The sequence below is a fragment of the Choloepus didactylus genome, chromosome 17, assembly GCF_015220235.1.
Source record: "Choloepus didactylus isolate mChoDid1 chromosome 17, mChoDid1.pri, whole genome shotgun sequence".
Classification (NCBI taxonomy): domain Eukaryota; kingdom Metazoa; phylum Chordata; class Mammalia; order Pilosa; family Megalonychidae; genus Choloepus; species Choloepus didactylus.
This window is the reverse complement of record NC_051323.1, coordinates 18,192,972-18,220,326: the sequence shown is the minus strand read 5'-3', so window position 1 is coordinate 18,220,326 and position 27,355 is coordinate 18,192,972. Positions and strand designations below refer to the sequence as shown.

The 27,355-nt window shown below is 40.4% G+C and overlaps 2 protein-coding genes across 2 annotated transcripts in view; one reads left to right on the top strand and one right to left on the bottom strand.

The window, feature by feature from the left end:
• The window catches only part of DUSP11 (dual specificity phosphatase 11), a 227,357-nt gene that overhangs the window by 81,871 nt on the left and 118,131 nt on the right, over positions 1-27,355 (bottom strand). The window lies entirely within an intron of this gene.
• Positions 19,593-26,486, top strand: LOC119512630 (uncharacterized protein C2orf78-like). The gene is given in 5 exon segments (XM_037807418.1): positions 19,593-19,665; positions 19,668-19,688; positions 22,983-23,744; positions 24,581-25,342; positions 25,345-26,486. Coding segments are annotated over 5 exon segments (2,760 nt in total).

The window sequence follows — 27,355 nt, the reverse complement described above, 5'->3', positions numbered from 1 at the left end:
AGGTTGTTTGCATGGAGATGCGTCCCACCCAACTGTAGATGATAACTGATGGGATCTTTCCATGGAGGCGTGGCCCCACCCATTCAGGGTGGGCCTTGATCAATGGAGCCATATAAATGAGCTGACTCCAAGAGAGGGAACTCAGTGCAGCTGTGAATGATGTTTTGAAGAGGAGCTACAGCCAAGAGGGACACTTTGAAGAAACCACAGGAGCTGCAGATGTGAGAAAGTTTGAAGACGGCTGTTGAAAGCACTCTTGCTCTGGAGAAGCTGAGAGAGGACAAATACCCCAAGTACAGCTGTGAGTGATGTTCTGAAGAGGAGCAAGCTTGCTAGAGAGGAACATTCTGGGAGAACGCCATTTTGAAACCAGAACTTTGGAGCTGACGCCAGCCACGTGCCTTCCCAGCTAACACAGGTTTTCCAGACGCCATTGGCCATCCTCCAGTGAAGTTACCCGATTACTTATGTGTTACCTTGGACACTTTATGGCCTTAAGACTGTAACTGTGTAGCCAAATAAACCCACTTTTTATAAAAGCCAATCCATCTCTGGTGTTTTGCTTTCTGCAGCATTAGCAAACTACAACAATGGTCATACTCTCCAATACTTTCTTTGGGTTTACTGTGGGGCTTAAATTTAACATCTTGAATCTGTAACAATCTTGTTTTTCTTTGATACCAACTTAACTTCAATAGGACAAATAAACTATGTTCCTATACTCCATCATACCCCCACCTTTTTGTAGTTCTTGTCAAAAATTACATATTTTACATTGAGTCCAAAACCACTGATTTATCTTTACACTTTATGTATTTTAGATCCTGTAGGAAGTAAATAGTGGAGTTATAAATAAAAAATACAGTAGTATTGGTATTTATATTTACCATGTGACCTTTACTGGAAATCTTTATTTCTTCATGTAGTTTCAGTCAATTGTTTAGTGTCCTTTCCTTTCAGCCTGGACAACTCCCTGTAGCATTTCTTATAGGACTGATTACTGGTGATGAAGTCCCTCAGCTTTTGATTATCTGGGAATGTTTTCAGCTCCCCCTCATTTTTATCCTCCAGGTGTTTGTGAATTCTCCAAGCCTCTTATAGTTACTGACTTCCATTTGCATTCCACTGTGACCAGAGCATGTACTTTGAACAAATTTATTTTTTTTTAATTTTATTGAGGCTTGTTTTTATGTCCCAGCATATGGTCCATTTTGGAGAAACATCCGTGATCACTACAGAAGAAAGTGTGTCCCAGTGACCTGGGATGTAACATTCTATATATGTCTGTTAAAATTCTCTATATCTCTCTCTCCTTTCTTTGTTTCTCTGACTGTAGGGCTCCCTTTAGTATCTGAAACAGGGCAGGTCTTTTATTAGCAAAATCTCTCAGCATTTGTCTGTCTGTGAAAAATTTAAGCTTTTCCTCAAATCTAAGAGACATCTTTGTTGGATAAAGTATTCTTGGTTGGAAATTTTTCTCTCTCAGAATTTTAAATATATCATGCCACTGCCTTCTCGCCTCCATGGTGGCCACTGAGTAATCACTACTCAGTCTTATCTTGTTTCCTTTGTATGTGCTGAATTGCTTTCCCTTGCTGCTTTCAGAACTTGCTTCTTCTCTTCAGTATTTGACAGTCTGATCAGAATATGTCTTCGAGTTGTTTTATTTGGATTTATTGTATCTGGAGTTCACTGGGCATTTATGCTTTGTGTATTTATATTGTATAGAAGGTTTGGGAAGTTTTCCCCAACAATTTCTTTGAATACTCTTTCTAGACCTTTACCCTTCTCTTCCCCTTCTGGGACACCAATGACTCTTAAATCTGGATGTTCCATTTTATCTATCATATCCCTGAGATACATTTTGATTTTTTTTATTTTTTCCCCATTCTTTCTTTTGTTCTTTCATTTTCTGTTCTGTGATCAAGGAGGATAAGTTGTTCTTCAACTTCCTCTGATCTTCCATTATGAGTATCCAGAGTCTTTTTAATTTGGCCTACAGTTTCTTTAATTTCCAAAAGATCTTCTGTTTTTTTTATTTACTCTTGAAATATCTTCTTTATGCTCTTCTAGTATTTTCTTTATGTCTTTTATATCCTCTGCCATATTCTTCTTCATGTCCTTTATATCCTGTGCCAGGCTCTCATTGCCTGTCTGTAATTCTTTGATTAATTGCCCTAAGTACTGTGTGTCTTCTGATCTTTTGATTTGGATGTTTGGGTTTGGGTTCTCCATATCGTCTGGTTTTATCATACGCTTTAAAATTTTCTGTTCTTCTTGGCCTCTTAGCATTTGCTTTACTTGATCTTTAAGTCGTCAGAATTGAAGCTTGGTGGCGTACACTTTCTCTAACTAACCAGCAGATGGCGTCCATGAGTCACCTATTCCCCTCAAGTCAGTTCTTCCCAACTTTGTCTTTGTGGTGTGTGGGGATCTGATTCTTGTGGGGTCCAATTTGTGCAGTTAATTTGGGTGTGTTGTCGGTGCTGTCCGCCCCGAATGAGGGGTGTGTGTCTGAGCAGTTAGGGAGGAAGGGCAGCTTTAATAATCAAACCTCCCAGGTGTTCCTAGAGATTTAAGGCTGTTCTCTGTTGCTGACCCAAAAGTTCTTGGTATTGGCGTAGGTTCCCTGGGATTTCCGAGTGGTTCCCCCTTCCCTGCTTTGCTCTTCCAGGACTTCTCCTGAGGGAGTGAGGGCTGTGCCACATCACAAGTGTGAGCCGGTTTCCAGGGAAGCCCTGGGACACTGGGCTATGTAGGGGCATTCCCAGCCCGCTTCAAAGATGGTTGAATGGGACACGTTAATTACCGCCTTTCCACATGGCTCCGCCCTCCCAGCTCCGGGACAATCAGCCGTGGGTGTATTAAAGGCCACTGTCCACGGCTGATATTGTGGTGTGTGCAAGGTGCTACGGGAAAGACTCTGTTACACTGGGTTACTTGGCGCGGCTCTGTGTTGTGGGTACAGCCCAGGCCAGGAGTACCCCCACCCACCGGGGAGATGGCTGGAAGTCATGAGTTTTTTTTCTCCTTTTGGCTCCCCTTTGCTCCCCTGGGCCCGAGACAATCAGCACTGGGTGTGGGAAGGGGTATCCTCCATGCCAGACACCAAGGCGTTAGCCCAGCCCTCTCCCGTCATATCTGCAGCTGCTCCCGGGAAGAACTAGTCCGTCTCCAAATGCCAACCCACTGTTTCCCCACACTGAACGATGGCCAAGGGACTTTCAGCCAACTCACTCATTTCAGAATGCAGACTCCTGGTTTCACCAAATGCATGGTCCCTGTAGATTTAGCAGACATTGGCTGGATGGTGCTACTCTGGAAGTGGTGTTCTGGGAAACTTTCTGGTTTTATCTAGTATTTTTCATGGAGGTGTTTTATTGCCCTGTCTCACCTAGCTGCCATCTTAGGTTCTTGGAATCTATATTTCAAAATGAATGTTTTTCAAGTCCAGAGATGCAGAAGAGCTGGCATATCAGGTGAAAAAGAATCCTGACTTATGAGTCACAAAAGAAATAAGTTCTCAATACATTCAAAGAGAGCTTTTCCTGACATTAATCCAAGCTATACTGGGTGAATTTAATGAGACATGGAATACAAAAGACAATACTTGTCTTCACCTTATCTTTTCACTTTTTTACATCTGTTAGATGCTTTCCCCATCTATTACTTCTGTAATTCAAACAAAACACAAACATCAGCGCTTTCTCTTTTCTTTTTTTTTCTTTTTTTGGTTGTGACAATAGGAATGAAAGGGTGTTAAAAGCATTAGGTTGAGTAGGATCGTAGACGCTAGATGTTCTGGCAAATCCAGAACAGTCCCATGAAATGAAATGTGTCCCACATTCTCAATGACCTTTTAAGTTTCCAGTCCAACAGTCTTATAGGTGAAAAATTATGTATTCATAATTGCCATAACCTTAGAATCTAACTCTATTTCATAAATAAGCACTAACTATTTTCTGTAGTTTTCATATGCATTGAAATTTCCAGAATACTAATCACCTTGTCAACCAAGTGAAGAGTGTACTTTGTTTTGTTTGGAAGTCTACTGAAAGTTGTTCACTGTTATGGGAAATCTTGTCACTAAAGCAACATAATCCTACTATATTGTACCTCTTGTATTCATCGTACTAAAAACTATTTCTTTATGTCTTCTGGTATACTCATGCCTGAACAAAATACATATAATATTATTATGGATTATTTTTATTTATTCTTTATATTATAGAGCTGTACATTGAATTTTAAAATTTTTGTGTAGAATAGGTTACATATTACTATGAATTTCATTTCAGGATTGGAAAGGGAACAATACAAAGCATTTGATATATAAAGGGGAAATGGAGTGTGACAGGGTTGAGAACCACTGTTTGACATGGTAAACTCAGATTTCTGAAGGAATACTGAATTAACTTTTGCTTACTTTTCTCAACAGAACTTTGAAAGCAAGGAAACGAGTCTCAGGCATCCGTTGCGCAACTGGGAGATAGTTTTTCCACCTTTTAGGCATATTTTATGTTAGCCAAATTGTATGTTTCCCTGCACAGAATAAAAGTTCCTTGAAAACAGGAATTATAACCCACATAAGACAGCCCCTTTTCTCTCTGCTTTGCATATTGCTGCAAAACAACCCACCCTTCCCTTCTGCCTGTTTCCTATCTTAAGATACAAGGCAACAAAACAGTGCAAAGAGATCCACAAATAAGAATACATAAAACCAGATGGCCAGGCAAGGACTTGGGCAAGATGGCGGCATAGAGAGGAGTGGAAGCTAAGTAGTCCCCCTGGAACAACTACAAAAAACCAGAAACAACTAGTAAATAATCCAGAATAACGGTGGGGGGACAAACGAGACCATCCACTCATCATACACCAACCTGAATTGGGAGGAATGCCCGAGAACACAGCATAAAATCTGTAAGTAAAACCTGCGGAACCAAGTCGTGAGACCCCGTCCCCCATAGCCGGAGCTGCAAAGCCTCATGGTGCCAGAGAGAAGCTCTCTCCCAGCAAGTGAATACAGCTCAGCTGAGCTCCAACTGGGGTTTTAAGTAGCGAGTATGAACTGCTCACTACAGGTACGCATCCCCAAAAACAGACAGAGGCTTTGGGTGATGACTGACCTGGGAGAGCCGGAGGGTCGCCTTGGACTGGGTCTGAAGGGGACTGTTTCTTTTTTGGCTCAGTGGAGAAAGCCCCAGTCATTTTCAGTTTCCAGGGCTGTGACTTGGGGAAGGGCGGAGACAGCACAAGCAGAGAGAGACCATTGAAATGCTAATGACCTCCACCTGGGGGGTCTGTCTTCTCTAGGAGGAAAGGGGTGGGACCCTTTCCATTCAGAACCAGACCCCAGAGCCTGGGGGAACACCGCCATACCTCCTCACACCAGTCAAGAATTATAGGCTAACAGGCATCACCTGCTGGGCAGAAAAGCACAGTGACCTGAGGCATCAAAGGGTGGAGCAATTTTCTAAGACACACCCGCAGAGAAACCAGATACTGAATATTTCTTCCCTCTGGGACCTGAGCCTGTTCTGGTCTGGGAAAACCTGATTTGGATAAACAAGGAAACCATGCCTACACAACAGAAAATTTAAACCTACACTAAGAAAAACAAAGTTATGGCCCAGTCAAAGGAACAAACGTACACTTCATCTGAGATACAGGAATTTAAACAACTAATGCTAAATCAGTTCAAAAAGTTTAGAGAAGATATTGCAAAAGAGACAGAGGCTGTAAAGGAAGCACTGGACATGTATATGGCAGAAATCAAAAGTTCAAAAAAACAACTAGAAGAATCTATGGAAATGAAAGGCACAACACAAGAGATGAAAGATACAATGGAAACATACAACAGCAGATCTCAAGAGGCAGAAGAAAACACCCAGGAACTGGAGAACAAAACACCTGAAAGCCTACACGCAAAGGAGCAGATGGAGAAAAGAATGAAAATATATGAGCAACTTCTCTGGAAACTCAAGGATGAAACAAAGTACAATAATGTACGTATCATTGGTGTCCCAGAAGGAGAAGAGAAGGGAAAGGGGGCAGAAGCAATAATAGAGGAAATAATTAATGAAAATTTCCCATCTCTTATGAAAAACATAAAATTACAGATCCAAGAAGCGCAGCGTACTCCAAACAGAAGAGATCTGAATAGGCCTACGCCAAGACACTTAATAATCAGATTATCAAATGTCAAAGACAAAGAGAGAATCCTGAAAGCAGCCAGAGAAAAGTGATCCATTACATACAAAGGAAGCTTCATAAGACTATGTGCAGATCTCTCAGCAGAAACCATGGAGGCAAGAAGGAAGTGGTGTGATATATTTAAGATACTGAAAGAGAAAAACTGCCAACCAAGAATCCTGTATCCAGCAAAGCTGTCCTTCAAATATGAGGGAGAGCTCAAAATATTTTCTGACAAACAGACAATGAGAGACTTTGTGAACAAGACACCTGTCCTACAGGAAATACTAAAGGGAGCACTACAGGGTGATAGAAGACAGGAGTGCGTGGTTTGGAACACAATTTTGGGAGATGGTAGCACAACAATGTAAGTACACTGAACAAAGGTAACTATGAATACGGATGAGAGAGGAAGGTGGGGAGCATGTGAGACACCACAAGAAAGGAGGAAAGATAAAGACTGGGACTGTGTAACTTGGTGAAATCTAGAGTATTCAACAATTGTGATAAAATGTATAAATATGTTCTTTTACGAGGGAGAACAAGCAAATGTCAACCTTGCAAGGTGTTAAAAATGGGGAGGCATTGAGGGAGGGATGCAATCAACATAAACTAGAGACTGTAACTAATAGAATCATTGTATTATGCTTCCTTTAATGTAACAAAGGTGATATACCAAGGTGAATGCAGGTAAGAGGGGGGCATGTTAGACACTTGACATTGGTGGTATTGTCTGATTCTTTATTCTACTTTGATTTAAGGTTATTTTTCCTTTTGCTGCTTCCTAGCTGTCATTTTTTTTCCCTCTTTCTTTTGCCTCTACCTTCTTTGACTCTCCCTCCTGCCTTGTGGAAGAAATGTAGATGCTCTTATACAGATAGTGGTGAAGGTGGTGAACACATAAATGTATGACCATGCAGAAAACCATCGATTATTTACTTGGGATGGAATGTATGGTGAGTGAACAAAACCATATTAAAAAAAAAATGGGTTGATGACAAAACCTCGAGGGTAATATACTGAGTGAAATAAGCCAGACACATTAGGACAATTATTACAGGGTCTCACTGACAGGAACTAATTATAATATGTAAACTCATAGACATGAAATATAAGGTACCAAGATATAGGATGAGGCTTAAGAATGGGGAGTGGTTGCTTAATATGAGGAGAATGTTGAATTAGGATGAACTCAAATGTTTGGAAATGAACAGGGGTGTTGGTAGCAAGATGTGAGAATAACTAACAGTGCCGAATGGTGTGTGAATGAGGTGGAAAGGGGAAGCTCAGAGTCATATATGTCACCAGAAGGAAAGTTGGAGGTCAAAAGATGGGAATGTATAAAACCGAATCCTATGGTGGGCAATGTCCATGATCAACTGTACAAATACTAGAAATCACTTCCATGAACCAGAACAAATGTATGACAATACAATTAGAAGTTAATAATAGAGGGGCATATAGGGAAGAACTATATACCTATTACAAACTATATACTACAGTTAGTAGTATTTCAACATTTTTTCATAAACAGTAACAAATGTACTATATCAATACTACGAGTCAACAATTGATGGGGGCTGGTTAGGGATAGTGGAGGATTAGAGTTTCCTTTTCTTTTTTTTCTTTTTTCATCTTTCACTTTATTTCTTGTCTGGAGTAATGAAGAGTTTCTAAAAATTGAACAAAAATTAAGTGTGATGGATGCGCAGCTGTATGAGGGTACCCAGGGGCAAGTGATTGTATACTTTGGATCTTTGGATAATTGTATGGTATCTGAACAAGCTCAATAAGAATGGAAAAAAAATAAAAATAAAATAAAAAAACCAGATGGCCAACATCTTTATCCCCAATAAGACCCAGCCCACTGTTGAACGCTAAGGTGCCATTTAAACATGTTGACTGGAATAGTTTGTTCATTTCTTACACTTTATAATTTATATGTTTCCTCCAACCAATTGATGTCATCACATTCAATCAGTAAGGAACTTCTAATAGAAAAGGGATTGTGAACTTCACCTAACAATGCAAGTAATAAATAATGAAATGTAAAATTTGAGCAGACTTGTGGAGAATGAGTCAGAGTTAACTAGGCAAAACTAAGGTGTGAAATATGAAGAGAACTTCAAGAAGGAGCAGCCTGTGCAAAACCCTGAGTGAGTATATCAGAAGCAAACTAAAAGAGGGTGAAATAGTACAGGGGCTTCTATGACAAGCCACTTTAAGGAGTTCATAATTATCCTCTAAACTATGGTACGCTATTTATGAGCAATGTTCCAGTTTACCTTTTAAAAAGATTTCTTGGGCTCTTAGGTGAAGAATGGATTGGAAGGAAACAGGAATGGACATATGGACACTATTGGGACCCAACAGCAAGGGTCAGATAAGACCTGTACCAGCGTAGTGATGAGTACATGGAGAAAAGTTGACAGACTCAAAAGACATTCAGGAGAGAAAATGAAGGGCACTTAGTGTGGTATGAGATGGAGAGAAAGGTCCCAGGAGTAAAAGGAATTCACTGCACATATGAGCAAAGTCTCAAAGCCCTTAAAAGGGAACTCATAAGAAACAGCTTAGCACCCTTTGTGATTCCTGGAAATAACCTGTGCTGGTTTCAATGTATTATGTTCCCCAAAATGACATTATCTTTGATGCAGTCTTGTGTGGGCAGGAAATGTATTCCTGTTGATTGGGTTGGAGACATTTGATTGGATGTTTCCATGGAGACGTGATCACTTAACTGTGGGCGAGATCTTTCACTGGATAATTTCCATGGAGGTGTGGCCCCACCCATTCAGCATGGGCCTTGATTAGTTCACTAGAGCACTGTATATGCTCAGACAGAAGGAGCGAGCTTGCCACAGCTGAGATGGACACTTTGAAGAATGCACAGGAGCTGCGAGAGGAACTGCAGTTTACAGAGAAATTTTGGAGATGGACTTTGAAAGCACACTTCTGCTCTGGAGAAGCTAAGAGAGGACAAATGCCCTAAGAGCACCTGAGAGTGACATTTTGGAGAGAAGCTGAAGCCTACAGAGCAACATCTTGGGAGAAAGCCATTTTGAAACCAGAACTCTGGAGCAGTCACCAGCCATGTGTCTTCCCAGCTAACAGAGGTTTCCTGGACACCATTGGCCATCCTCCATTGAAGGTACCTGATTGATGATGCATTACCTTGCACACTTTATGGCCTTAAGACTGTAACTGTGTAACCAAATAAATCCCCTTTTATAAAGGCCAATCCACTTCTGGTGTTTTGCATTCTGGCAGCAGTAGCAAGCTAGAATAGAAGCCAAACTGACCTCCTCTGTCAGATCTGGGGGTGGCACTGTTGGGTTATTTGACACAAACTTAGTCTTCATTACTCACATTTCCTGTGCCAAAATAACCTGAGGAAATGTGGGGGCTCCATCTAATGAGGGGCCGTCTGCAGCACTAACATTCACATCTTAAAACATTTCCTCTGAATTTCACCCAAGGAGCAATGGCCCGAGTCTCACTTTTAAAAGATGGGGAGAAGCCACGGAACACCACAGACATCGTGGGAGGATGAGTGAGGGGGCCAATGCCTCTGAGCAAGGCGTGGACCCTGCAAGCACGTGGTGGTAAGCGAGAGGCGGAGACCATAGGACCAGGAGCTGTGGAGGGGAGCATCGAGCTCAGCATCCGAGGTAGATTACCTTTTGGGAATGTGGTTTCCGCCCTTGTCTTTGGATGAGAAAACTCCAGAAAAGACACGTCCCTGGCGACAGCCGCGGTGGGCATGATGCCATATCCATCAGGCTACATATTATAATTAGTTCATATCAGCGAGACCATGAAATATTTGTCCTTATGTGTCTGACTTATTTCACTAAATAAGGTGCCCTCTAGGTTTCGTAACCTATTTTTTTTGACAGTTTTGTTCACTCACCATACTTTCCGTCCTCAGTAAACAATAGATGGTTCCCTGTACAGTCATATATTTGTGTATTCAACACCATCACCACTATCTATATAACGACATCCTCATTTCTTCCACAAAGGAGGAGGAAGAGTCAAAGAAAGTAGAGGCAAAAGGAAAAGAAAGAAAAACAAACATTACAGCTAAAAAGCAGCAAAAGGAAAGACAGAATTAAACTAAAGTAGAATAAGAGTCAGACAACATTACCAATGCCAAGAGTCCCATACCCTTCCTTAATGGCCCCCTCTTATAAGCATTTAGCTTTGCTATATTGACTTTGTTACATGAAAGGAAGCATAATACAATGTTTCTGTTAAATATAGTGTCTAGTTTGCATTGAATTTTTCCCCAGATACCATCCTATTTTTAACACCTAGAAAAGTTGACATTCCTTTATTCTCCCTCATGTAAAAACATACTTGTACATTTTACCACAACTGTTGGGCACTCTAGGTTTCACTGAATTATACAGTCACAGTCTTTATCTTCCCTCTTTCCTTCTGGTATCCCACATGCTCGTAACCTTCCTCTTTCAACCATACTCACAGTCACCTTTGTGAAGTGTACTTACATTGCTGTGCTACCATCACCCAAAATTGTGTTCAAAACCTCTCACTCCCGTCTTTTCCTATCTGTCTGTAGTGCTCCCTTTAGTATTTCCTGTAGCACCGGTATCTTGTTCACAAATTCTTTCACTGTTTCTCACAGAATATTTTAAACTCTACCTCATATATGAAGGACAGTTTTTCTGGATATAGGATTCTTGGTTGGTGGTTTTTCTCTTTCCATGTCTTAAATACATCACACTACTTCCTTCTTACCTACATGGTTTCTATGGAGAAATTTGCACATAGTCTTAATCAAACTTCCTTTGAATGTGATGGATTGGTTTTCTCTTGCTGCTTTCAGGAATCTCTTTTTGTCTTGATGTTTGATAATCTGATTATCAATTGTCTTGTGTACGTCTATTCATATCTATTCTGTCTGGGGTGCTCTGTACTTCTTGGATCTGTAATTTCATGTTTTTTATAAGAGATGGGAAATTTTCATTGATTATTTCCTCTATTATTGCTTCTGCCCCTTTTCCCTTCTCTTCTTCTGGGACACCCATGACATGAACATTTATGCATTTCATGTTGTCATTCATTTCCTTGAGACGTTGCTCGTATTTTCCCATTCTTCTATCTTTTTTGTGCGTGTAGGTTTTCAGGTGTCTTGCTCTCCAGTGCCTGAGTGTTTCCTTCTGCCTCTTGAGATCTGCTGTTGTATTTCTCATTGTGTTTTTCATCTTGTGTTGTCTTTCATTTTCACAGATTCTGCCAGTTGTTTTTTCAAACTTGTGATTTCTACCTTATGTGCACCCAGTGTTTTCTTCACAGCCTTCATCTCTTTTGCGACATCTTCCCTGCACTCACTGATTTGGTTTTTTATTTGATTTGGCATATTTCTTGGAAAATCTTTAATACATTGTTTCATTAAAGTGAAACAATATCTCAACTGGATCTTGACTGAGGTGTAAATTTGTTTCTTTGATTGGGCCATATCTCATTTTTCCTAGAGTAGATTATCATTTTCCATTGTTTTGGCATCTGGTTTCCTTGGTTACTGCAATCAGATTTTCCCAGACCAGAATGGGTTCAGTTCTCAGAGTGGGGTTATATTCAGTTTCAAGTCTCACTGCAGGTGTGTCTTAGAGACTGAAAGACTTTCCTTTGAGGTCTCTAGCTGCTGTGCTTTTCCTACCATACTCAGCACATGGTGCCTGTCAGCCTGTCACTCCTGACTGGTGTAACAAGGTGTGGCCCCTTTAGTTTCTGTTTTGGCTTTTTCCCGAAGCTCTGGGGTCTGCTTCTGAAGAGAAAGCTGGGCACCACTTCCCTAGTCTTAGGGAAGATAAACCACCTAGGGAGTTATTACTTCCATTTGAAGATTGTCTCTCTGACTCTGTTATTTCAACCCATCTGGGTCAGAGTGCTGTAAACTGAAAATGCCTCAGTGATGAGGCTCTCTGCACTGAGCCCTTGATGCTGACAAAAAGAAAAAGGGACAGAAAGCCCCCTCTTAGAGCAAGTACACAGCCTCCCAGTATCACTCATTGGCCAGAGGTAACACTTAGGCTTGAGGGCTCCCCCTCCCAGGATAGATGAGTCTTTGGGTTCTTTAACGTCAGTCGTCACTAAAAGCCTCTGCTTCTTGGGGGTTTGTAGCTTGTATACAGCAGTCCACAGTTGTTAACTAAAACCTCAGATTGAGCTATGCTGAGCTATCTCAGAGAGTGCTGCTTTCTACCACTGCAAGGTTTTGCAGATCTGCCTGCTGTGGAGGGAGGGGGCTCCAGGTGTGGCCCAGCAGTTTTTACTTACAGATTTTATGTTGTAATCTCAAGCATTCCTCCCAATCCAAGCTGCTGTACAATGTGTGGACAGTCATGGTTGTCTCCCAGCAGTTATTCCAAATTATTGACTAGTTGTTCCTGGTTGTTTATTAGTTGTTCCAGGGGACTAATTAAATTCTACTCCTCTCTATACCACCCTGTTGCCCCCCTCCACAATATGTTTTACAATATTAGACTCCTTAAAAAATACATTGATAAACCCCACCTAATAGCAGCCTTAATGGAGAAAAACTGATAGCTTTCCCCCTAAGAATAGGAAGAGGTCAAGGATGCCCACTTTCACCACTGATCTTCAACATTTTACTGGAAGTTCTAGCCAGAGCAATGAGGCAAAAAAGAAATAAATAAAAGAATTAAAAGAAATAAAAATCATCAAAACTGGAAGGAAAGTAAAATTATCCCTATTCACAGATGACATGATCCTACATATATAAAATCCCAAAGTATCAACAAGAAAGCTACTAGATCTAATAAATAAATTCAGCAAAGTGGTGGGATACAAGACCAACACACACAAAGAGTTGTATTTCTACACACCAGCAATGCACAGCCCAAAGAGAAAATCAAGAAAACAACTCTTTGCAAAATAGCAACAAAACAAATAAAATATCTGGGAATCAATTTAACCAAAGATGTAAAGGACTTGCAGATTTCAATTACAAATTATTGCAAAAAATAGAAAAGAGAATCACTAAATTCATATGGAAGGAAAAGGGGCCCTAAGTAGCCAAAACCGTCTTGAAAAACAAGAGCAAAATTGGAGGACTAACATGTCCAAATTTCAAAACTTACTACAGTTCAATAATTAAGACAGGGTGGTGCTGGCAAATGGACAAATGGACTAACGGAAGAGAAATGAGGCTTCAAAAATAAACTTTCACATTTATGACCAATTGATTTTTGACAAACAAGCCAAGTCCATTCAAGGGGAAGGAAGAGTCTCCTCAACAAATGATTCTGGAAAAGCTGGATATTCACATGCAAAAGAATGAGGGTGGATTCCTACCTGACACCATATAAAAAATTAACTCAAAATGGAAAAAGAACCTAAATGTAAGAGCTAAAAGTATAAAACCCTTAGCAGAAAACACAGAGAAATATCTTCAGGATCTTGTATAAGAAAATGTATTTTTAGACTTTACTCTAAAAACAAGAGCAACAAAAGAAAAACTAGATGAACTGTACTTCAAAAAAATTTAATGTGTTTGCATAATAAAGGACATTTTCAGACAGTGAAAAGACAGCCTACCGAATGGGAGAATATATTTGGAAATTATATATCTGTTAAGGTTTTAATACCCAAAAACTATAACAAATTACTACAACTCAACAACAAAAAAATCTGATTTAAAAATGGGCAGAGGAGTTGAACAGACTCTTCTCCAAAGAAGATATACAAATGAACACAAACCATGTGAAAAGATGCTCAGCATCATTAGCCATTAGGGAAATGTAAATCAAAACCACAAGATACAAAGATGGCAGCATAGAGAGGAGTGGAAGCTAGTTAGTCCCCCTGGAACAACTAATAAGCAATCAGGAACAGCTAGTAATTAATGCAGAATAACTGCAGGGGGACAAACATGACCATCCACTCATCATACACCAACCTGAACTGAGAGGAATGCCCAAGACCACAGCATGAAATCTGTAACTAAAAACTGCAGATCCAAACCGGGCACACCCTCTTCGCATGGCCTGAGCTGCAAAGCCTCATGGAGACAGAGAGCAGCTCTCTCTGAGCGAGCAAATATAGCACAGCTGAGCTCCAACTGGGATTTTAACTAACAAGGGTTGGCTGTTCCATATGAATCCCCAACAACCAGAGGCTTTGGGTGAAGACCAAACTTGGAGAGCTGGAGGGTGGCCATAGATTGGCCCTGAAGGGGGTTTTCTTTCCCTGTTTCTGCTCAGTAGAGAAAGCCTCAGTAATTTTCAGTTCTCAGTACTCTGACCCAGACAATGGTGGAGATAGCACAGGCAGAGAGAGACCATTCAAATGCTAATGACCTTCTCCCAGGGGTCTACCTTCCCTAAGGGGAAAGGTGGGGCTGAGCTCTACTACCGCCTTCCATTCAGAACCAGACCTCAGAGCCTGGGGGAAACAGCCATGGGCCACACCTCCTTATACCACTCTGGAGTTACAGGCTGACAGGTGCCACCTGCTGGGCAGAAAAGCACAGTGACCTGAGGCCTCAAAGGATGTAGCAATTTTTTAAGACACACCCTCAGGGAAACTGGATACTGAATAGTTCTTCCTTCTGGGACCGGAGCCCATTTTGGTCTGGGAAAACCTGATTGGAGTAACCAAGGAAACCATGCCTAGACAACAGAAAACTATAACCTACACTGAGAGAAATAAAGTTATGGCCCAGTCAAAGGAACAAACTTACACTTCAACTGAGATACAGGAACTTAAACAACTAATACTAAGTCAATTCAAAAAGTTAAGGGAGGATATGGTAAAAGAGATGGACTGTATAACAAAAACAATGGGCGTACATAGGTAGAAATTGAAAGTTCGAGAAATGAACTGGCAGAATCTATGGAAATGAAAGGCACAAAACGAGATAAAAGACACAATGGAAACATACAACAGCAGATCTCAAGAGGCAGAAGAAAACAATCAGGAACTGGAGAACAAGGCACCTGAAAGCCTACACAGAAGAAAAGATAGAGAGAAGAATGGAAAAATATGAGCAATGTCTCTGGGAACTTAAAGACAATATGAAAAGCAGGAATGTACATGTCATTGGTGTCCCAGAAGGAGAAGAGAAGAGAAAAGGGGCAGAAACTATAACAGAGGAAATAATCAATGAACATTTCCCATATCTTATGAAAGACATAAAATTATGGATCCAAGAAGTGCAGCATACCCCAAACAGAATAGATCTGAATAGACTTATGCCAAGACACTTAATAATTAGATTATCAAACATCAAAGATAAAGAGAATCCTGAAAGCAGCAAAAGAAAAGCAATCTATCACAAAGGAAGCTTGGTAAGATTATGTGTGGATTTCTCAATAGAAACCATGGAGGCAAGAAGGAAGTGGGGTGATATATTTAAGATACTGAAAGAGAAAAACCACCAACCAAGAATCCTATATCCAGCAAAACTGTCCTTCAAATAGGAGGGAGAGCTTAAAATATACTCAGACAAACAGACAATGACAGAGTTTGTGAACAAGATACCTGCTCTACAGGAAACTCTAAACGAAGCACTACAAACAGAAAGGAAAAGACAGGAGTCAGAGGTTTGGAAAACAATTTTGGGAGATAGTAGCACAGCAATGTAAGTACACTGAGCAAACATGACTGTGAATATGGTTGAAAGAGGAAGGCTGGGACCATGTGGGACACCAGAACAAAAGACGAAGTACAAAGACTGGGACTGTGTAACTCAGGGAAACCTAGGGTGCTCAATGATTGTAATAAAAGGTACAAATATGTTTTTACATGATGTAGAACAAATGAATGTCAACATTGCGAGGTGTTAAAAATAGGGTGGGATTGGGGGGAAAATACAATCAATGCAAACTAGAGACTATAATTAACAGAAACATTGTATTATGCTTCCTTTAATATAACAAAGGCAATATACCAAAGATAAATGCATGTGGTGGATAGGGGAAGGATATGGGACTCCTGGCATTGGCTATGTTGTCTGACCCTTTATTCTCCTTTAGGTTAATGCTATCTTTCCTTTTGTTGCTTTCTAGCTGTCATGTTTTTTGTTGTTGTTTTATTTCTCTCTCTCTTTTGTTTTTCTTTTTTCTCTCTGCCTTCTTTGACTCTTCCTCCTCTTTGGGGAGAGACGTCCTTATATAGATAGTGGCAATCTTGCTGAATACATAAATACATGACTATACACAGAAGTAACACTTGTTTACTTAGGATGGAATGTATGGTGTGTGAACAAAAACATCTGAAAAGAAAGGGGTTGATGAAGAAACCGTGAAGGCACCCTATTGAGTGAAATAAGACAGACACAAAAAGGGAAATATTGCAGGATCTCACTGATATGAACTAATTGTAATATGTAAACTCATAGACATGAAATTTAAGTTACTGGGATATAGAACGAGGCTAAAGAAGGGGGAGTGTTGCTTATTATGAGCAGAATGTTCAACTAAGGTGAACTTAAACATTTGGAAATGGACAGGGGTGGTAGTAGCATGTTGTGAAAATAACTAACAGTGCTGAAAGGTGTGTGAAGGTGGTGGAAAGGATAAGCTCAGAGCCATGTGTGTCACCAGAAGGAAAGTTGGAGGTTAAAAGATGGGAATGTGTAAAACAGTGAATCTTGTGGTGGACATGTCTGTGATTAACTACACAAATACAAGAAATCTCTCTCACAAACTTGAACAAATGTATGACACTATAACTAGAAGTTAATAATAGAGAGGCATATAGGAAAAAAATATATAACTATTGCAAACTATATACTACAGTTAGTAATATTTTAACATTCTTTCATCAACAGTAACAAATGTACCATACCAAAACTATGAATCAATAATGGAGGGGGGTGGTTAGAGGTATGGGAGGATTTGAGTCTCCTTTTTTTTGTCTTTATTTCTTTTTTGGAGTAATAAAAATGTTCTAAAAATTGAAAAACAACTCATTGTGGTGATCGATGCACAGCTGTGTGATGTTATCATGGGCAACTGACTGTACACTTTGGATCTTGGGATAGTAGCATGGTATCATGGTATGTGAAGAATCTATCTATCTATCTATCTATCTATCTATCTATCTATCCATCTAATACAAAAAAATCAAACAAATGGAAATGCATTGAAATAAATAGAGACAACAAAAGTCACCACAAGATACCATTTCAAACCCACTAGAATGGCTATTATCTTAAAAAATAAAGGCAAATAACAGGTGTTGCAAGTTTTCAGAGAAACAGCAACCCTTGTACATTGTGGCAATGTAAAATGAGGCAGCCACTGTGGAAAACAGTTTGGCAGTTCCTCAGAAAGTTAAACACAGAATTACCATATGACCCAGCAATTCCACTTCAAGGCATATACCCAGAGGAATTAAAAGTAGATATTCAAGCAGATACTTGTAAACCAATGCTCATAGTGGCAGTATTCACAACAGCCAAAATGTGGAAGCAACCCAAGTGTCCATTCACAGAAGAGTGCATAAACAAAATGTGTCATATACATGCAATGGCATCTTCTTCAGCTGTGAAGACGGATGAAGTTCTGATACATACTACAAAATGGATGAACCTTGAAAACGTCATACTGAGTGCAATAAGCCACACAAAAGGACAGATATTGTATTAGATCATTTATATGAAATAATTAGAATATACAAATGTATATATATACAGAAAATAGGTTATCGGTTACCAGGGGCAGGGGGGTGGGTAATGTGGAGTTAGTTTAACAGGTACAGAATTTCTGTACAGGGTGATGGAAAAGTTTTGGTAATGGCTTGTGATGAATACCACTAAATTATGTACTTGAAAGTGGTTAAAATGGAAATTTTATATTATATATATGTTATCATAGAAATATTAACAAAAAATACATTGACAAGGAAAAAATACATAGATGAACACACAGACAACCAGAGCATTTAAAAACCTTTTATATGTTCTACAAACATATGAAGGAATGACATAAAGGAGGTAATGTGACATAAAACAAGATGACAAAAATACATTTAAGAGTATTCTTTTTAGTTTACATAATTCACAGCAGTTGCCAGACTATCTAGCTAAAGTTAAAAATACTGGTTTGTCTAAGTTCTGTTAATACAAAAATAGTGGAACATTTACACCATGAGGGCAAAGTGTGTGGATTTGTTTTTTACAGAAACAAGTAAACGCCTGTGAATACTCTTCTCCTGTGCCCCTTCACCTTGCCTGGTCTCTATTCTCTGCTAATGTCCTCTTCTTTCTCTTCTCCTCTTCGTGTTGCCTGGCCTTGCACCCAACTATGGCAGAGAGAGAATCCTAGAGGCCTAAGATTCCATGGTGGCTGTTTGTAAGGGGGAGGAGGCTATAGCAACTGCCACACCGAGGACATTTATAAGGAAGGATGGGAAAAGTATCCCAAATGCCTGTGTTGTATTAAAGAGTGGGATGGAAGGCTGCCTGCCTGATGCCAGGAGCCAGAGGTAGAAAATCACAGATAAAAGAATGGCAACCAAAGGCCAGAAGGAGGAGGATTTGCAGTCATCTGTTTCTGCTAGCTCTCTGGTGTCTGTTTTTCACGGGGAGAATCCATTTAGTAAAGCATCAAGCTTTCGATGAAGACCCCTGCTGCTGGAAATTAACATGAAGTAATGTCCTTGAACATAAGAATGCAAGATCAAGGCTTACCTCAGAAACAATGCCTAAGACGAAGGGAAATAAAAGGAAGGCAGACGAGAGATGGAAGTCCAAGCTGGCCCAGCCCAGCCCAGATAAAGGATGGTGGGATCCAAGAAGATACCAACAGAGAAGAACCTGGGACCACATTATTCCCTGCGGATGCACTCAACAAACTTCACTGTACTCATCAACCCATTTCAAAAAGAGGTTTATAATCCCTCCTTTGGTCTTTAAAATCTGCAGTAAGTTCACTAGTCAAATAGACTGATACGGTTTCACAATTATTATTGCCCTACCTAAACCATCCCTTTTTTTCCTCCCTAAGGATAACTATCTAACTATATATAAAATATATAAAATGTAATTAACCACTGGCTAATTACATTGATGAACATTTACAAGAAATGTTGAGCTGATTTTCCTCACCTAAGAGCCTGAGGGAAAAGTGGGAAAGCCACGTTGCTCTTGTTGGATTTCACCTCTTCACGGCTCAGCCATGGAGGTGCTGTTAAAGCTCTACTACCCTCCACCCAATCCCATCTTCTTGCAGGGGATTTGAACTCCCTATTGGCTATCATATACCTTTAAATTGCCTGCTTGTGACCTCATTCTTCCACCAAACCCCCCACCATCTGGTAGAATCTTGGGGTTTCCGTGGAGATGTCTGTAAATAAACTCAGATCATTGCACATGACCAATGGCCAGTGCCCTTCCTACTAGACACATGCTCTCTTTAGCTTCAGCCAGTCATTCACCATCTAGCGTCATCTCTTCAACCGTTGTCACCACAGCTGGTGTTTCTCTTCTCTGACCATGTCAGGTAAGGAAAGAAACTGTTTAAAATGTTTTTTAATCCAGTTTGTTTCCCCCTAAATGTAATAGTAGAGAGAACATAGCATGGAATACTGGGAGGAAATATGGAACTGGAAATCGGTAGACTTAATTTCAGTTTGGATTTGACATTTACTATTCATGTAGTTTTGTACAAGTCATTGAATCTCAGAATCCATGTCCTTGTTTGTTATATTAGGATATTAGATTGGTTGATCTCATTTCTCTGTTCATTTTCTAACATTGAGTTTTAAATGGCACGCAAATAGTAAATGAAATCAAAGACTTCTTAAGAGCGTTTCAAGAGAAACAGAAGACCGAATCGGTGTGGAAAACTGGCAATATATACTGAGGAAAGCTGTCTCATCTTACATGGTGTCTCTGTACTAATATTCCAACTGTAGAATTTCAAATCTGTGATGTTTCAAAAAGTAACATTCACATGTTGTGGAGTTTCCCATCTAAACCACATGAAAAATAAAAATAGGGAAAGAGAATAGACAGAACTGGGCTTACAAGGAGGTAGATATGCCTGTCCCTGTCGGTTCAAGGGTTTTTTCATCAAGCACAAGCCAATAGGAATCAAGAGGGAGAAGAAAATGTCAGAATGAAGGAGATGGAAAGTGTGGGAATGGTTATCAAGGAAAAAAGAGGTGGCTAGTGTGGAACATGGAAGGACCAAAGATTTAAAATTGAAGCAGAAAGCATAAGTGAAATCTACTCAGAGTGGAGACAAATGTTTTTTTTCAGCAAATACTTAGATTATCTCTAGAAAAAGTAGCTTATCAGAATAACCACACTCATTTATTTCTTTTACTTTTTAAAAAATCAGTTGTTTTTTACGGCCTCTTTGAACACAAACAGCACTTGATAGTTTTCAATATAAACATCTTAGAAGAATGTTTTAGAAATGATACTGCCTATAAACAAGAGAAAGATAAAATGATTATCTAAGGAGAGGTGGAGGGAACAGTTTTCAGTGTATGCTTTTTATGTCATTGTGATTTTTAAACAATATAGACTTTTCTTTTTATTAAATTCAGTTTTATTGAAATACATTCACACACCATACAATCATCCATGGTATACAATCCACTGTCCACAGTATGATAACATAGTTATGCGTTCATCACCACAATCTATCTCTGAACATTTTCCTTACATCAGAAAGAACCAGAACAAGAATAAAATATCAAAGTGAAAAAAGAACACCCAAATCATCCCCCCATCCCACCCCATTTGTCCTTTAGTTTTTATCCCATTTTTATACTCATCCATACACTAGATAAAGGGGGTGTGATCCACAAGGTCTTCACAATCACACTGTCATCCCCTGTAATCTACATTATTATATAATTGTCTTCAGGAGTCCAGACTGCTGGGTTGGAGTTTGGTAGTTTCAGGTATTTACTTCTAGCTATTCCAATACATTAAAACCTAAGAGGTGTTATCTATATAGTGCATAAGAATGTCCACCAGAGTGACCTCTTGACTCCAAAGAATATAGACGTTTTACCTTTTAAAAATAAAATCAAGTTGAAAAAAATGATGTCTACTCATTCCCATCAGGACAAAGTCCCAGTTAAAGATACTTTTCATTTTTACAGCTATTAAATGCAGAGCACACTTGCCAATAGTCATCACGTTTTTAGACCTTAACTACCTAAGGAAAAAAAGTCAAGCCCCCGGGTCTCTAATTCCACATTAATCTAAAACAATTTTATGGAGGTTTTTGGGCTTCCCCTACATTAAAATTTTTTTAAAAAATTTTAGATTCTAACACTGATGATTGTTTTTTAGGCTTGGGTGTAACATTTTCCTGGATGTTGAAGATGATTAAATCTAGGTTTCATGTATGAATATAAAAACCTTCAAGATACTTGTTACGTGTTCTTTTCTGCTTGTTATGTGGCTATATTAACTTGAAATATCAATTTCCTTTAGGATGAATATCTTTTTTACTGCTTGGCAAGTGATTGTCAGAGAAACATGACTGAGAATGATAATGGAATTCCTTGACATTTGTTATTTTGCTCTCTGCTTTGCACTTGTTTTATTGAAATATTTGTCTACATAGACAGTGGATACCTATACATTCACATTTACTTCATTTTACTGCTTCCTAGGCAATTTTTATTAACATTTTTATTTCTATGTACTAGTTAGAAATTCATTCAAAATCATCTGCTATGGTAGGCTGCTTTGCCTTAATAGTATTCACTAAAACAGAGTAGAGTAGCAATGTCCATTTTCATATTATTGCATGTATGGTAAAGAAATTCCCTATTAGTAAATTTCTTATGTTTTGATGCTTGTTACATACCTCAGGTTTCATTAACATCTATATATTTCTTTTCAGTTTTGTGACATATTTTTCATTATCAGTATGTATGTTTACCTTTCCAGAACTTATTATCTCTTCCTCCATGTAAATCATATAATATATCACCTTTATTCATTCATGAATTATTATTTCTATTACAACCACTTTATAGACAAGGAACCAGAAGCTCACAGAGATTAAGTAACATTTTTCTTTCAAAAAACATTTTTTGAGAAACTGCCAGGCAGGTATTCATTTTGACTTAAACTTGAAAAGGGTTTACCACCTGGACTGGGTTATTTATCAATTCTAGGAAATATCATATAGATTTCACAAGCAAAATGACATGCAGAAGATTGTAATCGCAAGAGCTGTACTATTTTCAAATGAACCCAAAACATGCCTTTGTTAAAAGCCCTGTCTCTCCAAGTTTCTCACAGTGCACTGCTCAGAGAAACAGTCTGTCAGGGAGTCAGGATACCTGGGCCCTATAACCTGGTAATGCTGCAAACAAACAGGAGAACTTGAACAAGTCACCCCACATTGCCGACTCTCAGCTTCCTCACTCATACAATAAGTGTTAAGACAGAAGTTCTCTGAGGACTTCCTCATTCTAGAGAGCTTCAAATCCAGGGAATGCTACATGAGTCAACAGTGGTATAGGCTCAAGGGGAAGATGAGGCAGGAAGAAGGTTGCTTCTAGCCTAGAGAACAATGTATGAACCAGACTACTTGGATCTTCTGCATGTCTGGGACCAAGTTGGGAGCACAGGTAGGTAATACAGAACAATACCCAACTGTTCCAGCCCTTAAAACCATCATAAACAGTTTGATATTTGGTATCTCAATGAGTACTGGTATTAGAGCCTTCATGATTGCAATCTTAAGATTATTGTTCCTCAAGTACAGTGAAAGTTTATCAATCTCAGTGATTTTTCATCACCTTCTTGTTTCCTACAGAAAATTTCCAAAATCCATCTTTCCTTGGAACTCCAAATTCTCTGCAGCTCTCTCTTCCTGTGGTGAGCAATGCGGCTCCTCCAACAGGCAGTGCCTGCAACTTCTCCAGGGTCTCTGCACAACCCGTCAGCTCGGCATGGCTACTGCCATCAGCCTCTGGCACCTCTTTCCAACCACTCGTGGGTAGTGCCTACCTTTACCAACATTCCAGCACAACCATGCTGTCTGGAGTTTCTGGCCAGAGCCAGATCTCCACTTCAGCTGCTTCCTATCCAGGTATTTTTGAATGGGACATCACAGGAAGCACTGAAAAGACGTCATCTACCCTCGGTGACTTCACTGTCACTGTCATTGATCAGGACATGGCTGTTTCTTCCATGCCTATGTCAGCCCAATACGATAAAACTTCAGACACCAATACCATGATCCCTCTGTATTTATCACTGTCTGCCAGCCTTGTTCAGGGAACACCATCTCAGATTCCAAACCAAGGAACTAGCCTGTCACTTCCCTACCAGGAAGGGAGCCAGATATATTACTATAATCAAGGAACACTGGGGCCCTTACTCTCTGGAGACCATGGCTCTTGCCTGCAGTCCTATGGCTCCGTGTCCTACACAGGAGGCAGGGTTTCTGCCTCTCAACAACAAATGCTGATGGCGCTCAAGGAGGTTCAACCCACAAATGGCCTACCACCAGCCTCGACCTGTGGAATTTACTACTCTGTGTCTGCTCAACCCATGACAGAAGCAAATTTTCAAGGTGAGTACAGTAAGCCAGAAAGAACGGAATAAGCTCAGCATTCAGCAGGGATGTCAAATCTGCAGCAGGGAAGTGGTGGGTGCACAGCCAGGTAGAATTTAAGCCCTGAGACTTTAACTGCTACCCTCATTAAGTGCTCTCCAATGTTTTCAGATTCTGGGTACATAAAGAACACCCAACGTAGGTGGCACACTCTAATGGCCTTTTATGCTATGAGTAAGAGAAACCACAGAGCATCCTGAGGGATACTACATTTTTCACTGCTCTAGATGATCCCATCCCCTGCATCACTGCACTACAATTAACTCCCTTTCATGATCCATCACTTTAGTCTCTTTAGGAAGGCATTTCAGAACTCTTACTGCAATTGTGTCATTTAAACTTTCCCTCACTTCCTCAATGTACACCAGGATTTAAGATCTTGTGTTCAGAGATCCTGCACAAAAGCAAGCAGGCTCGAAATCTGTCCTTGCTTATACATTCGTGGAGAAACAATCTACTCCTCTTAGCTATGGGTGAAGTGTTCTTATTTTAGCAGAGTGGAGAGAATTAAACAACCCCAGGTGAGGATGCTAGGCTTTATAAAACATTTCATAATTTTAAAATCATGTTCATACTATTTGCCTTATAATGATCCTATGATATACAAAGAAGCCAAGAAGCAATGACATCAAATGATCACTCCTCAAAACCAGAACACCAGCTTCCTATTTACTAACACATGGTCCTGTCCATGATGCTTAAAATGAGCTTACAGAAATCCTTTGCCCATTGTTACTGTCTAGGGGGAGCATCTCACTTACCAGGAACTGACTTCTTCCTTGATTCCTTTGTAGTGATGGAAACTTCCCTGGGGATGGAGACTTCCCCGGGATTGCAACTTCCAAGTCAGACATTTTGTCTTCCAGAAACTCCAGAATTCTCCAAGTCCTGCAGTAGCAGATATATCCAGATACTTGAGGGCAACCCACCACCTGAGCTTGGAGATATTTCAATGACAGCTCCAGTCCAGAATTCTGGCAATCTCCTTGCACTGCCTCCAGCTACAAGCCAGGCACAAACAGATTTGGATGAGATTAAAACCCAGCTTTCAAAGCCTCTGGATGCCTACCAGGTCACAATAGAAAATCAACATTCTCCACTCCTCCCCATACAAATCCCCGATATTCACCAGCTTCTGGCCTGTATTGATCTCCTTGGCCAAGAGGAGCAGTCTTGTTCTGAAAATGCTGATCTGCAAAAGAACAGCATGGTTCTTGAGGACCAAGGGACATTTGAAAATGGGATGGAGTCTAGCAGTGGTCTCGCAGATCCTGCTACACTGGTGGAGGATGTTCACCTCCCCCAGCTCTTCAATTCTTTGAAGGACCTTCATCAAGCTAAAGGTCCCAAGACAACCAAAGCCATAGATACCAACACCATCAAAGGAAATCACGTACAGGAAAACTCAAGCGTGATAAAGGGTCCCTCTGAGCAAACCGGGAAGAACAAATACAAAGCCTCCAAGCCTATCAGTGATGCTCCCAAGGCCAAAATCCAGCCAAAGAACCCAGAGTGTCTGTTAGAGGAAAAATTGCTTGTTTGCAATGCTGCAGCCAGTGTCAAGGTTCTGCCAAGACTTCTAACAGCAAAGCTCAGAAAATGGCATCCGGCACAATCAGCAAAACTAAGGGCCATGGGCAGGAAAAGACCAAAAGGGCCAGGGAAAACAACTCCAAGAACGCTGAAGAGAGTAAGCAGTCAGTCAATAAAGTCAAGGGAGAAGAAAAGCCAACCATTTCCAAGATGAAACAGAAGAAAAATCAACCTGAGCTTAGCCAAGAGAACTTTAAAAAGCCTCGAAGCTGCCTGGGCATGCACATGCTGGAGTCTGTGCAGGTTTTTCATGCACTGGGGAAGAAGACTGACAAGAAAACTGGACTTTCTTCTTCCCAGACCCTGGGACACTCAAACAACATGAAAGAACACTGGCCACCCCCAGCGCTCAAACCATGGCAGGATACTCCACATGAGGGAAAAAATCCTGAGAAAACTCAAGTCAAAGCCCAGAAAGCAGAAGGCAGTGCTGAGAAAGAGTGTTCCTCTCCATCCCAATACGAGCGGCCACCTCCTGGGAAGGTCAAGTTGTTCCCTTTGCCTTTTCTGACCACAGAGAAGCCTCCAACTCGACCTGTTCCTCAGAGGACACAGTCTCTGGCCTCGCATCGGCCTTCTGTGGCTTATCCTCCCCGGCCTGGTACTACTAGCTCAGCACAACGTATTGCAGTCAATCCATCGTGGCCAACTCCTGCCAAAGCATCCTGGGCAGGCTCTGCCAGACAAGTTTTGCCAATTTCGACCAACACAACCTAGCCAGGTTTACCCAACCCTACCCGGCCTAGTGTTCCTCGGTCTGCTGCTTCGGGGCCTGCACCCTACAAAACATCCTCTTGCACTTCTTTCCAACGGGACCTTGTTCCCACTGCTGGGACCAAGCTCCAGTCCCCACCCAAGCCTCAAAACCAGTTTCTACTCCAAGACTTCTCCTCTCAACCAATTCCGTGGAGGAAGCCCAATGTTCCTGAGCCGGTGGTATCAAAGCCCATCTCAGAAGAGCAGAGACCAGAGCGTGAGGCCATGAAGAGGAAGGCTCAACAGGAGCGTGAGAATGCTGCCAAATACACATCTTTGGGGAAAGTGCAGTTTTTCATTCAGAGAGAGAAAGATATGGAAATTGCTCAATACTATGGCTATGCAATATAATAGGAGTTACTAGGACTTCTGGTGTACCAGCTTGTGTACCAGCTGTTTTTCCCTATAGATAGAAAGGCAGATACAGATTTACTGATTTATTGACATATTTTTAAAACTTAATAAAACTGAATAAAGATGTAATAGTTTTAATAGATGAGTAATAAAGGGGCCTTTTGAGTTTTGAGATGGTCTTAACATGTTTTCCCTTGGTGGGGTTGGGATTAAGGATGCATTAGAAAGAAGGGGAGGGAGTTGGATTGGGGAAAGAGGATAAGAATTGTGGACATAGTAAGGGACTTGGTGCAGAAATATGAAGGCCAAAAGGGAAGAAATCGTATGGACTTATGAAAAGAAGGAGGGTGGGGGAAATGGCAGAGGTAAGAAGCAGGGTCTAAGGTTAGGGTTAAAAGATGAAAATTTGGTTAAAGTTGAAGATGGCAGAAGATGAGTCAGGGTTGACCAGGATAAACATAAAAAGTCTCTCATGGAGGCTGGTCTTAATGTCTCATTGTTTACCAGATGAGTATTTTAGAAAAGAGAGGATTCAAGACACACTTCCAACAATTTGGGTTGCTGCAGACCTGCATTATTATAGCTGCGGAATATGAATCCACAGAACATAAGGGAAGCCACCAAGAGAGAGACAAAGGTTCAGAGTTACACTGAGGGCAGCAAATAGGCTTTGGGGTCTACCCAAGTGAACTTCAGCAGCTTGAGGCCTACCTATAAGGACAGGAGCCAGAAGAAAATGACTATTTACTCAACACCTATACACTGGGTCCTTAAGACGCACTACTTCAGTTAGGAAATTATCTACCTCACAATTAACTAGCAGGTAACAAAGTAAGAAAATAATATCTGAAATAAATTTGACCTCT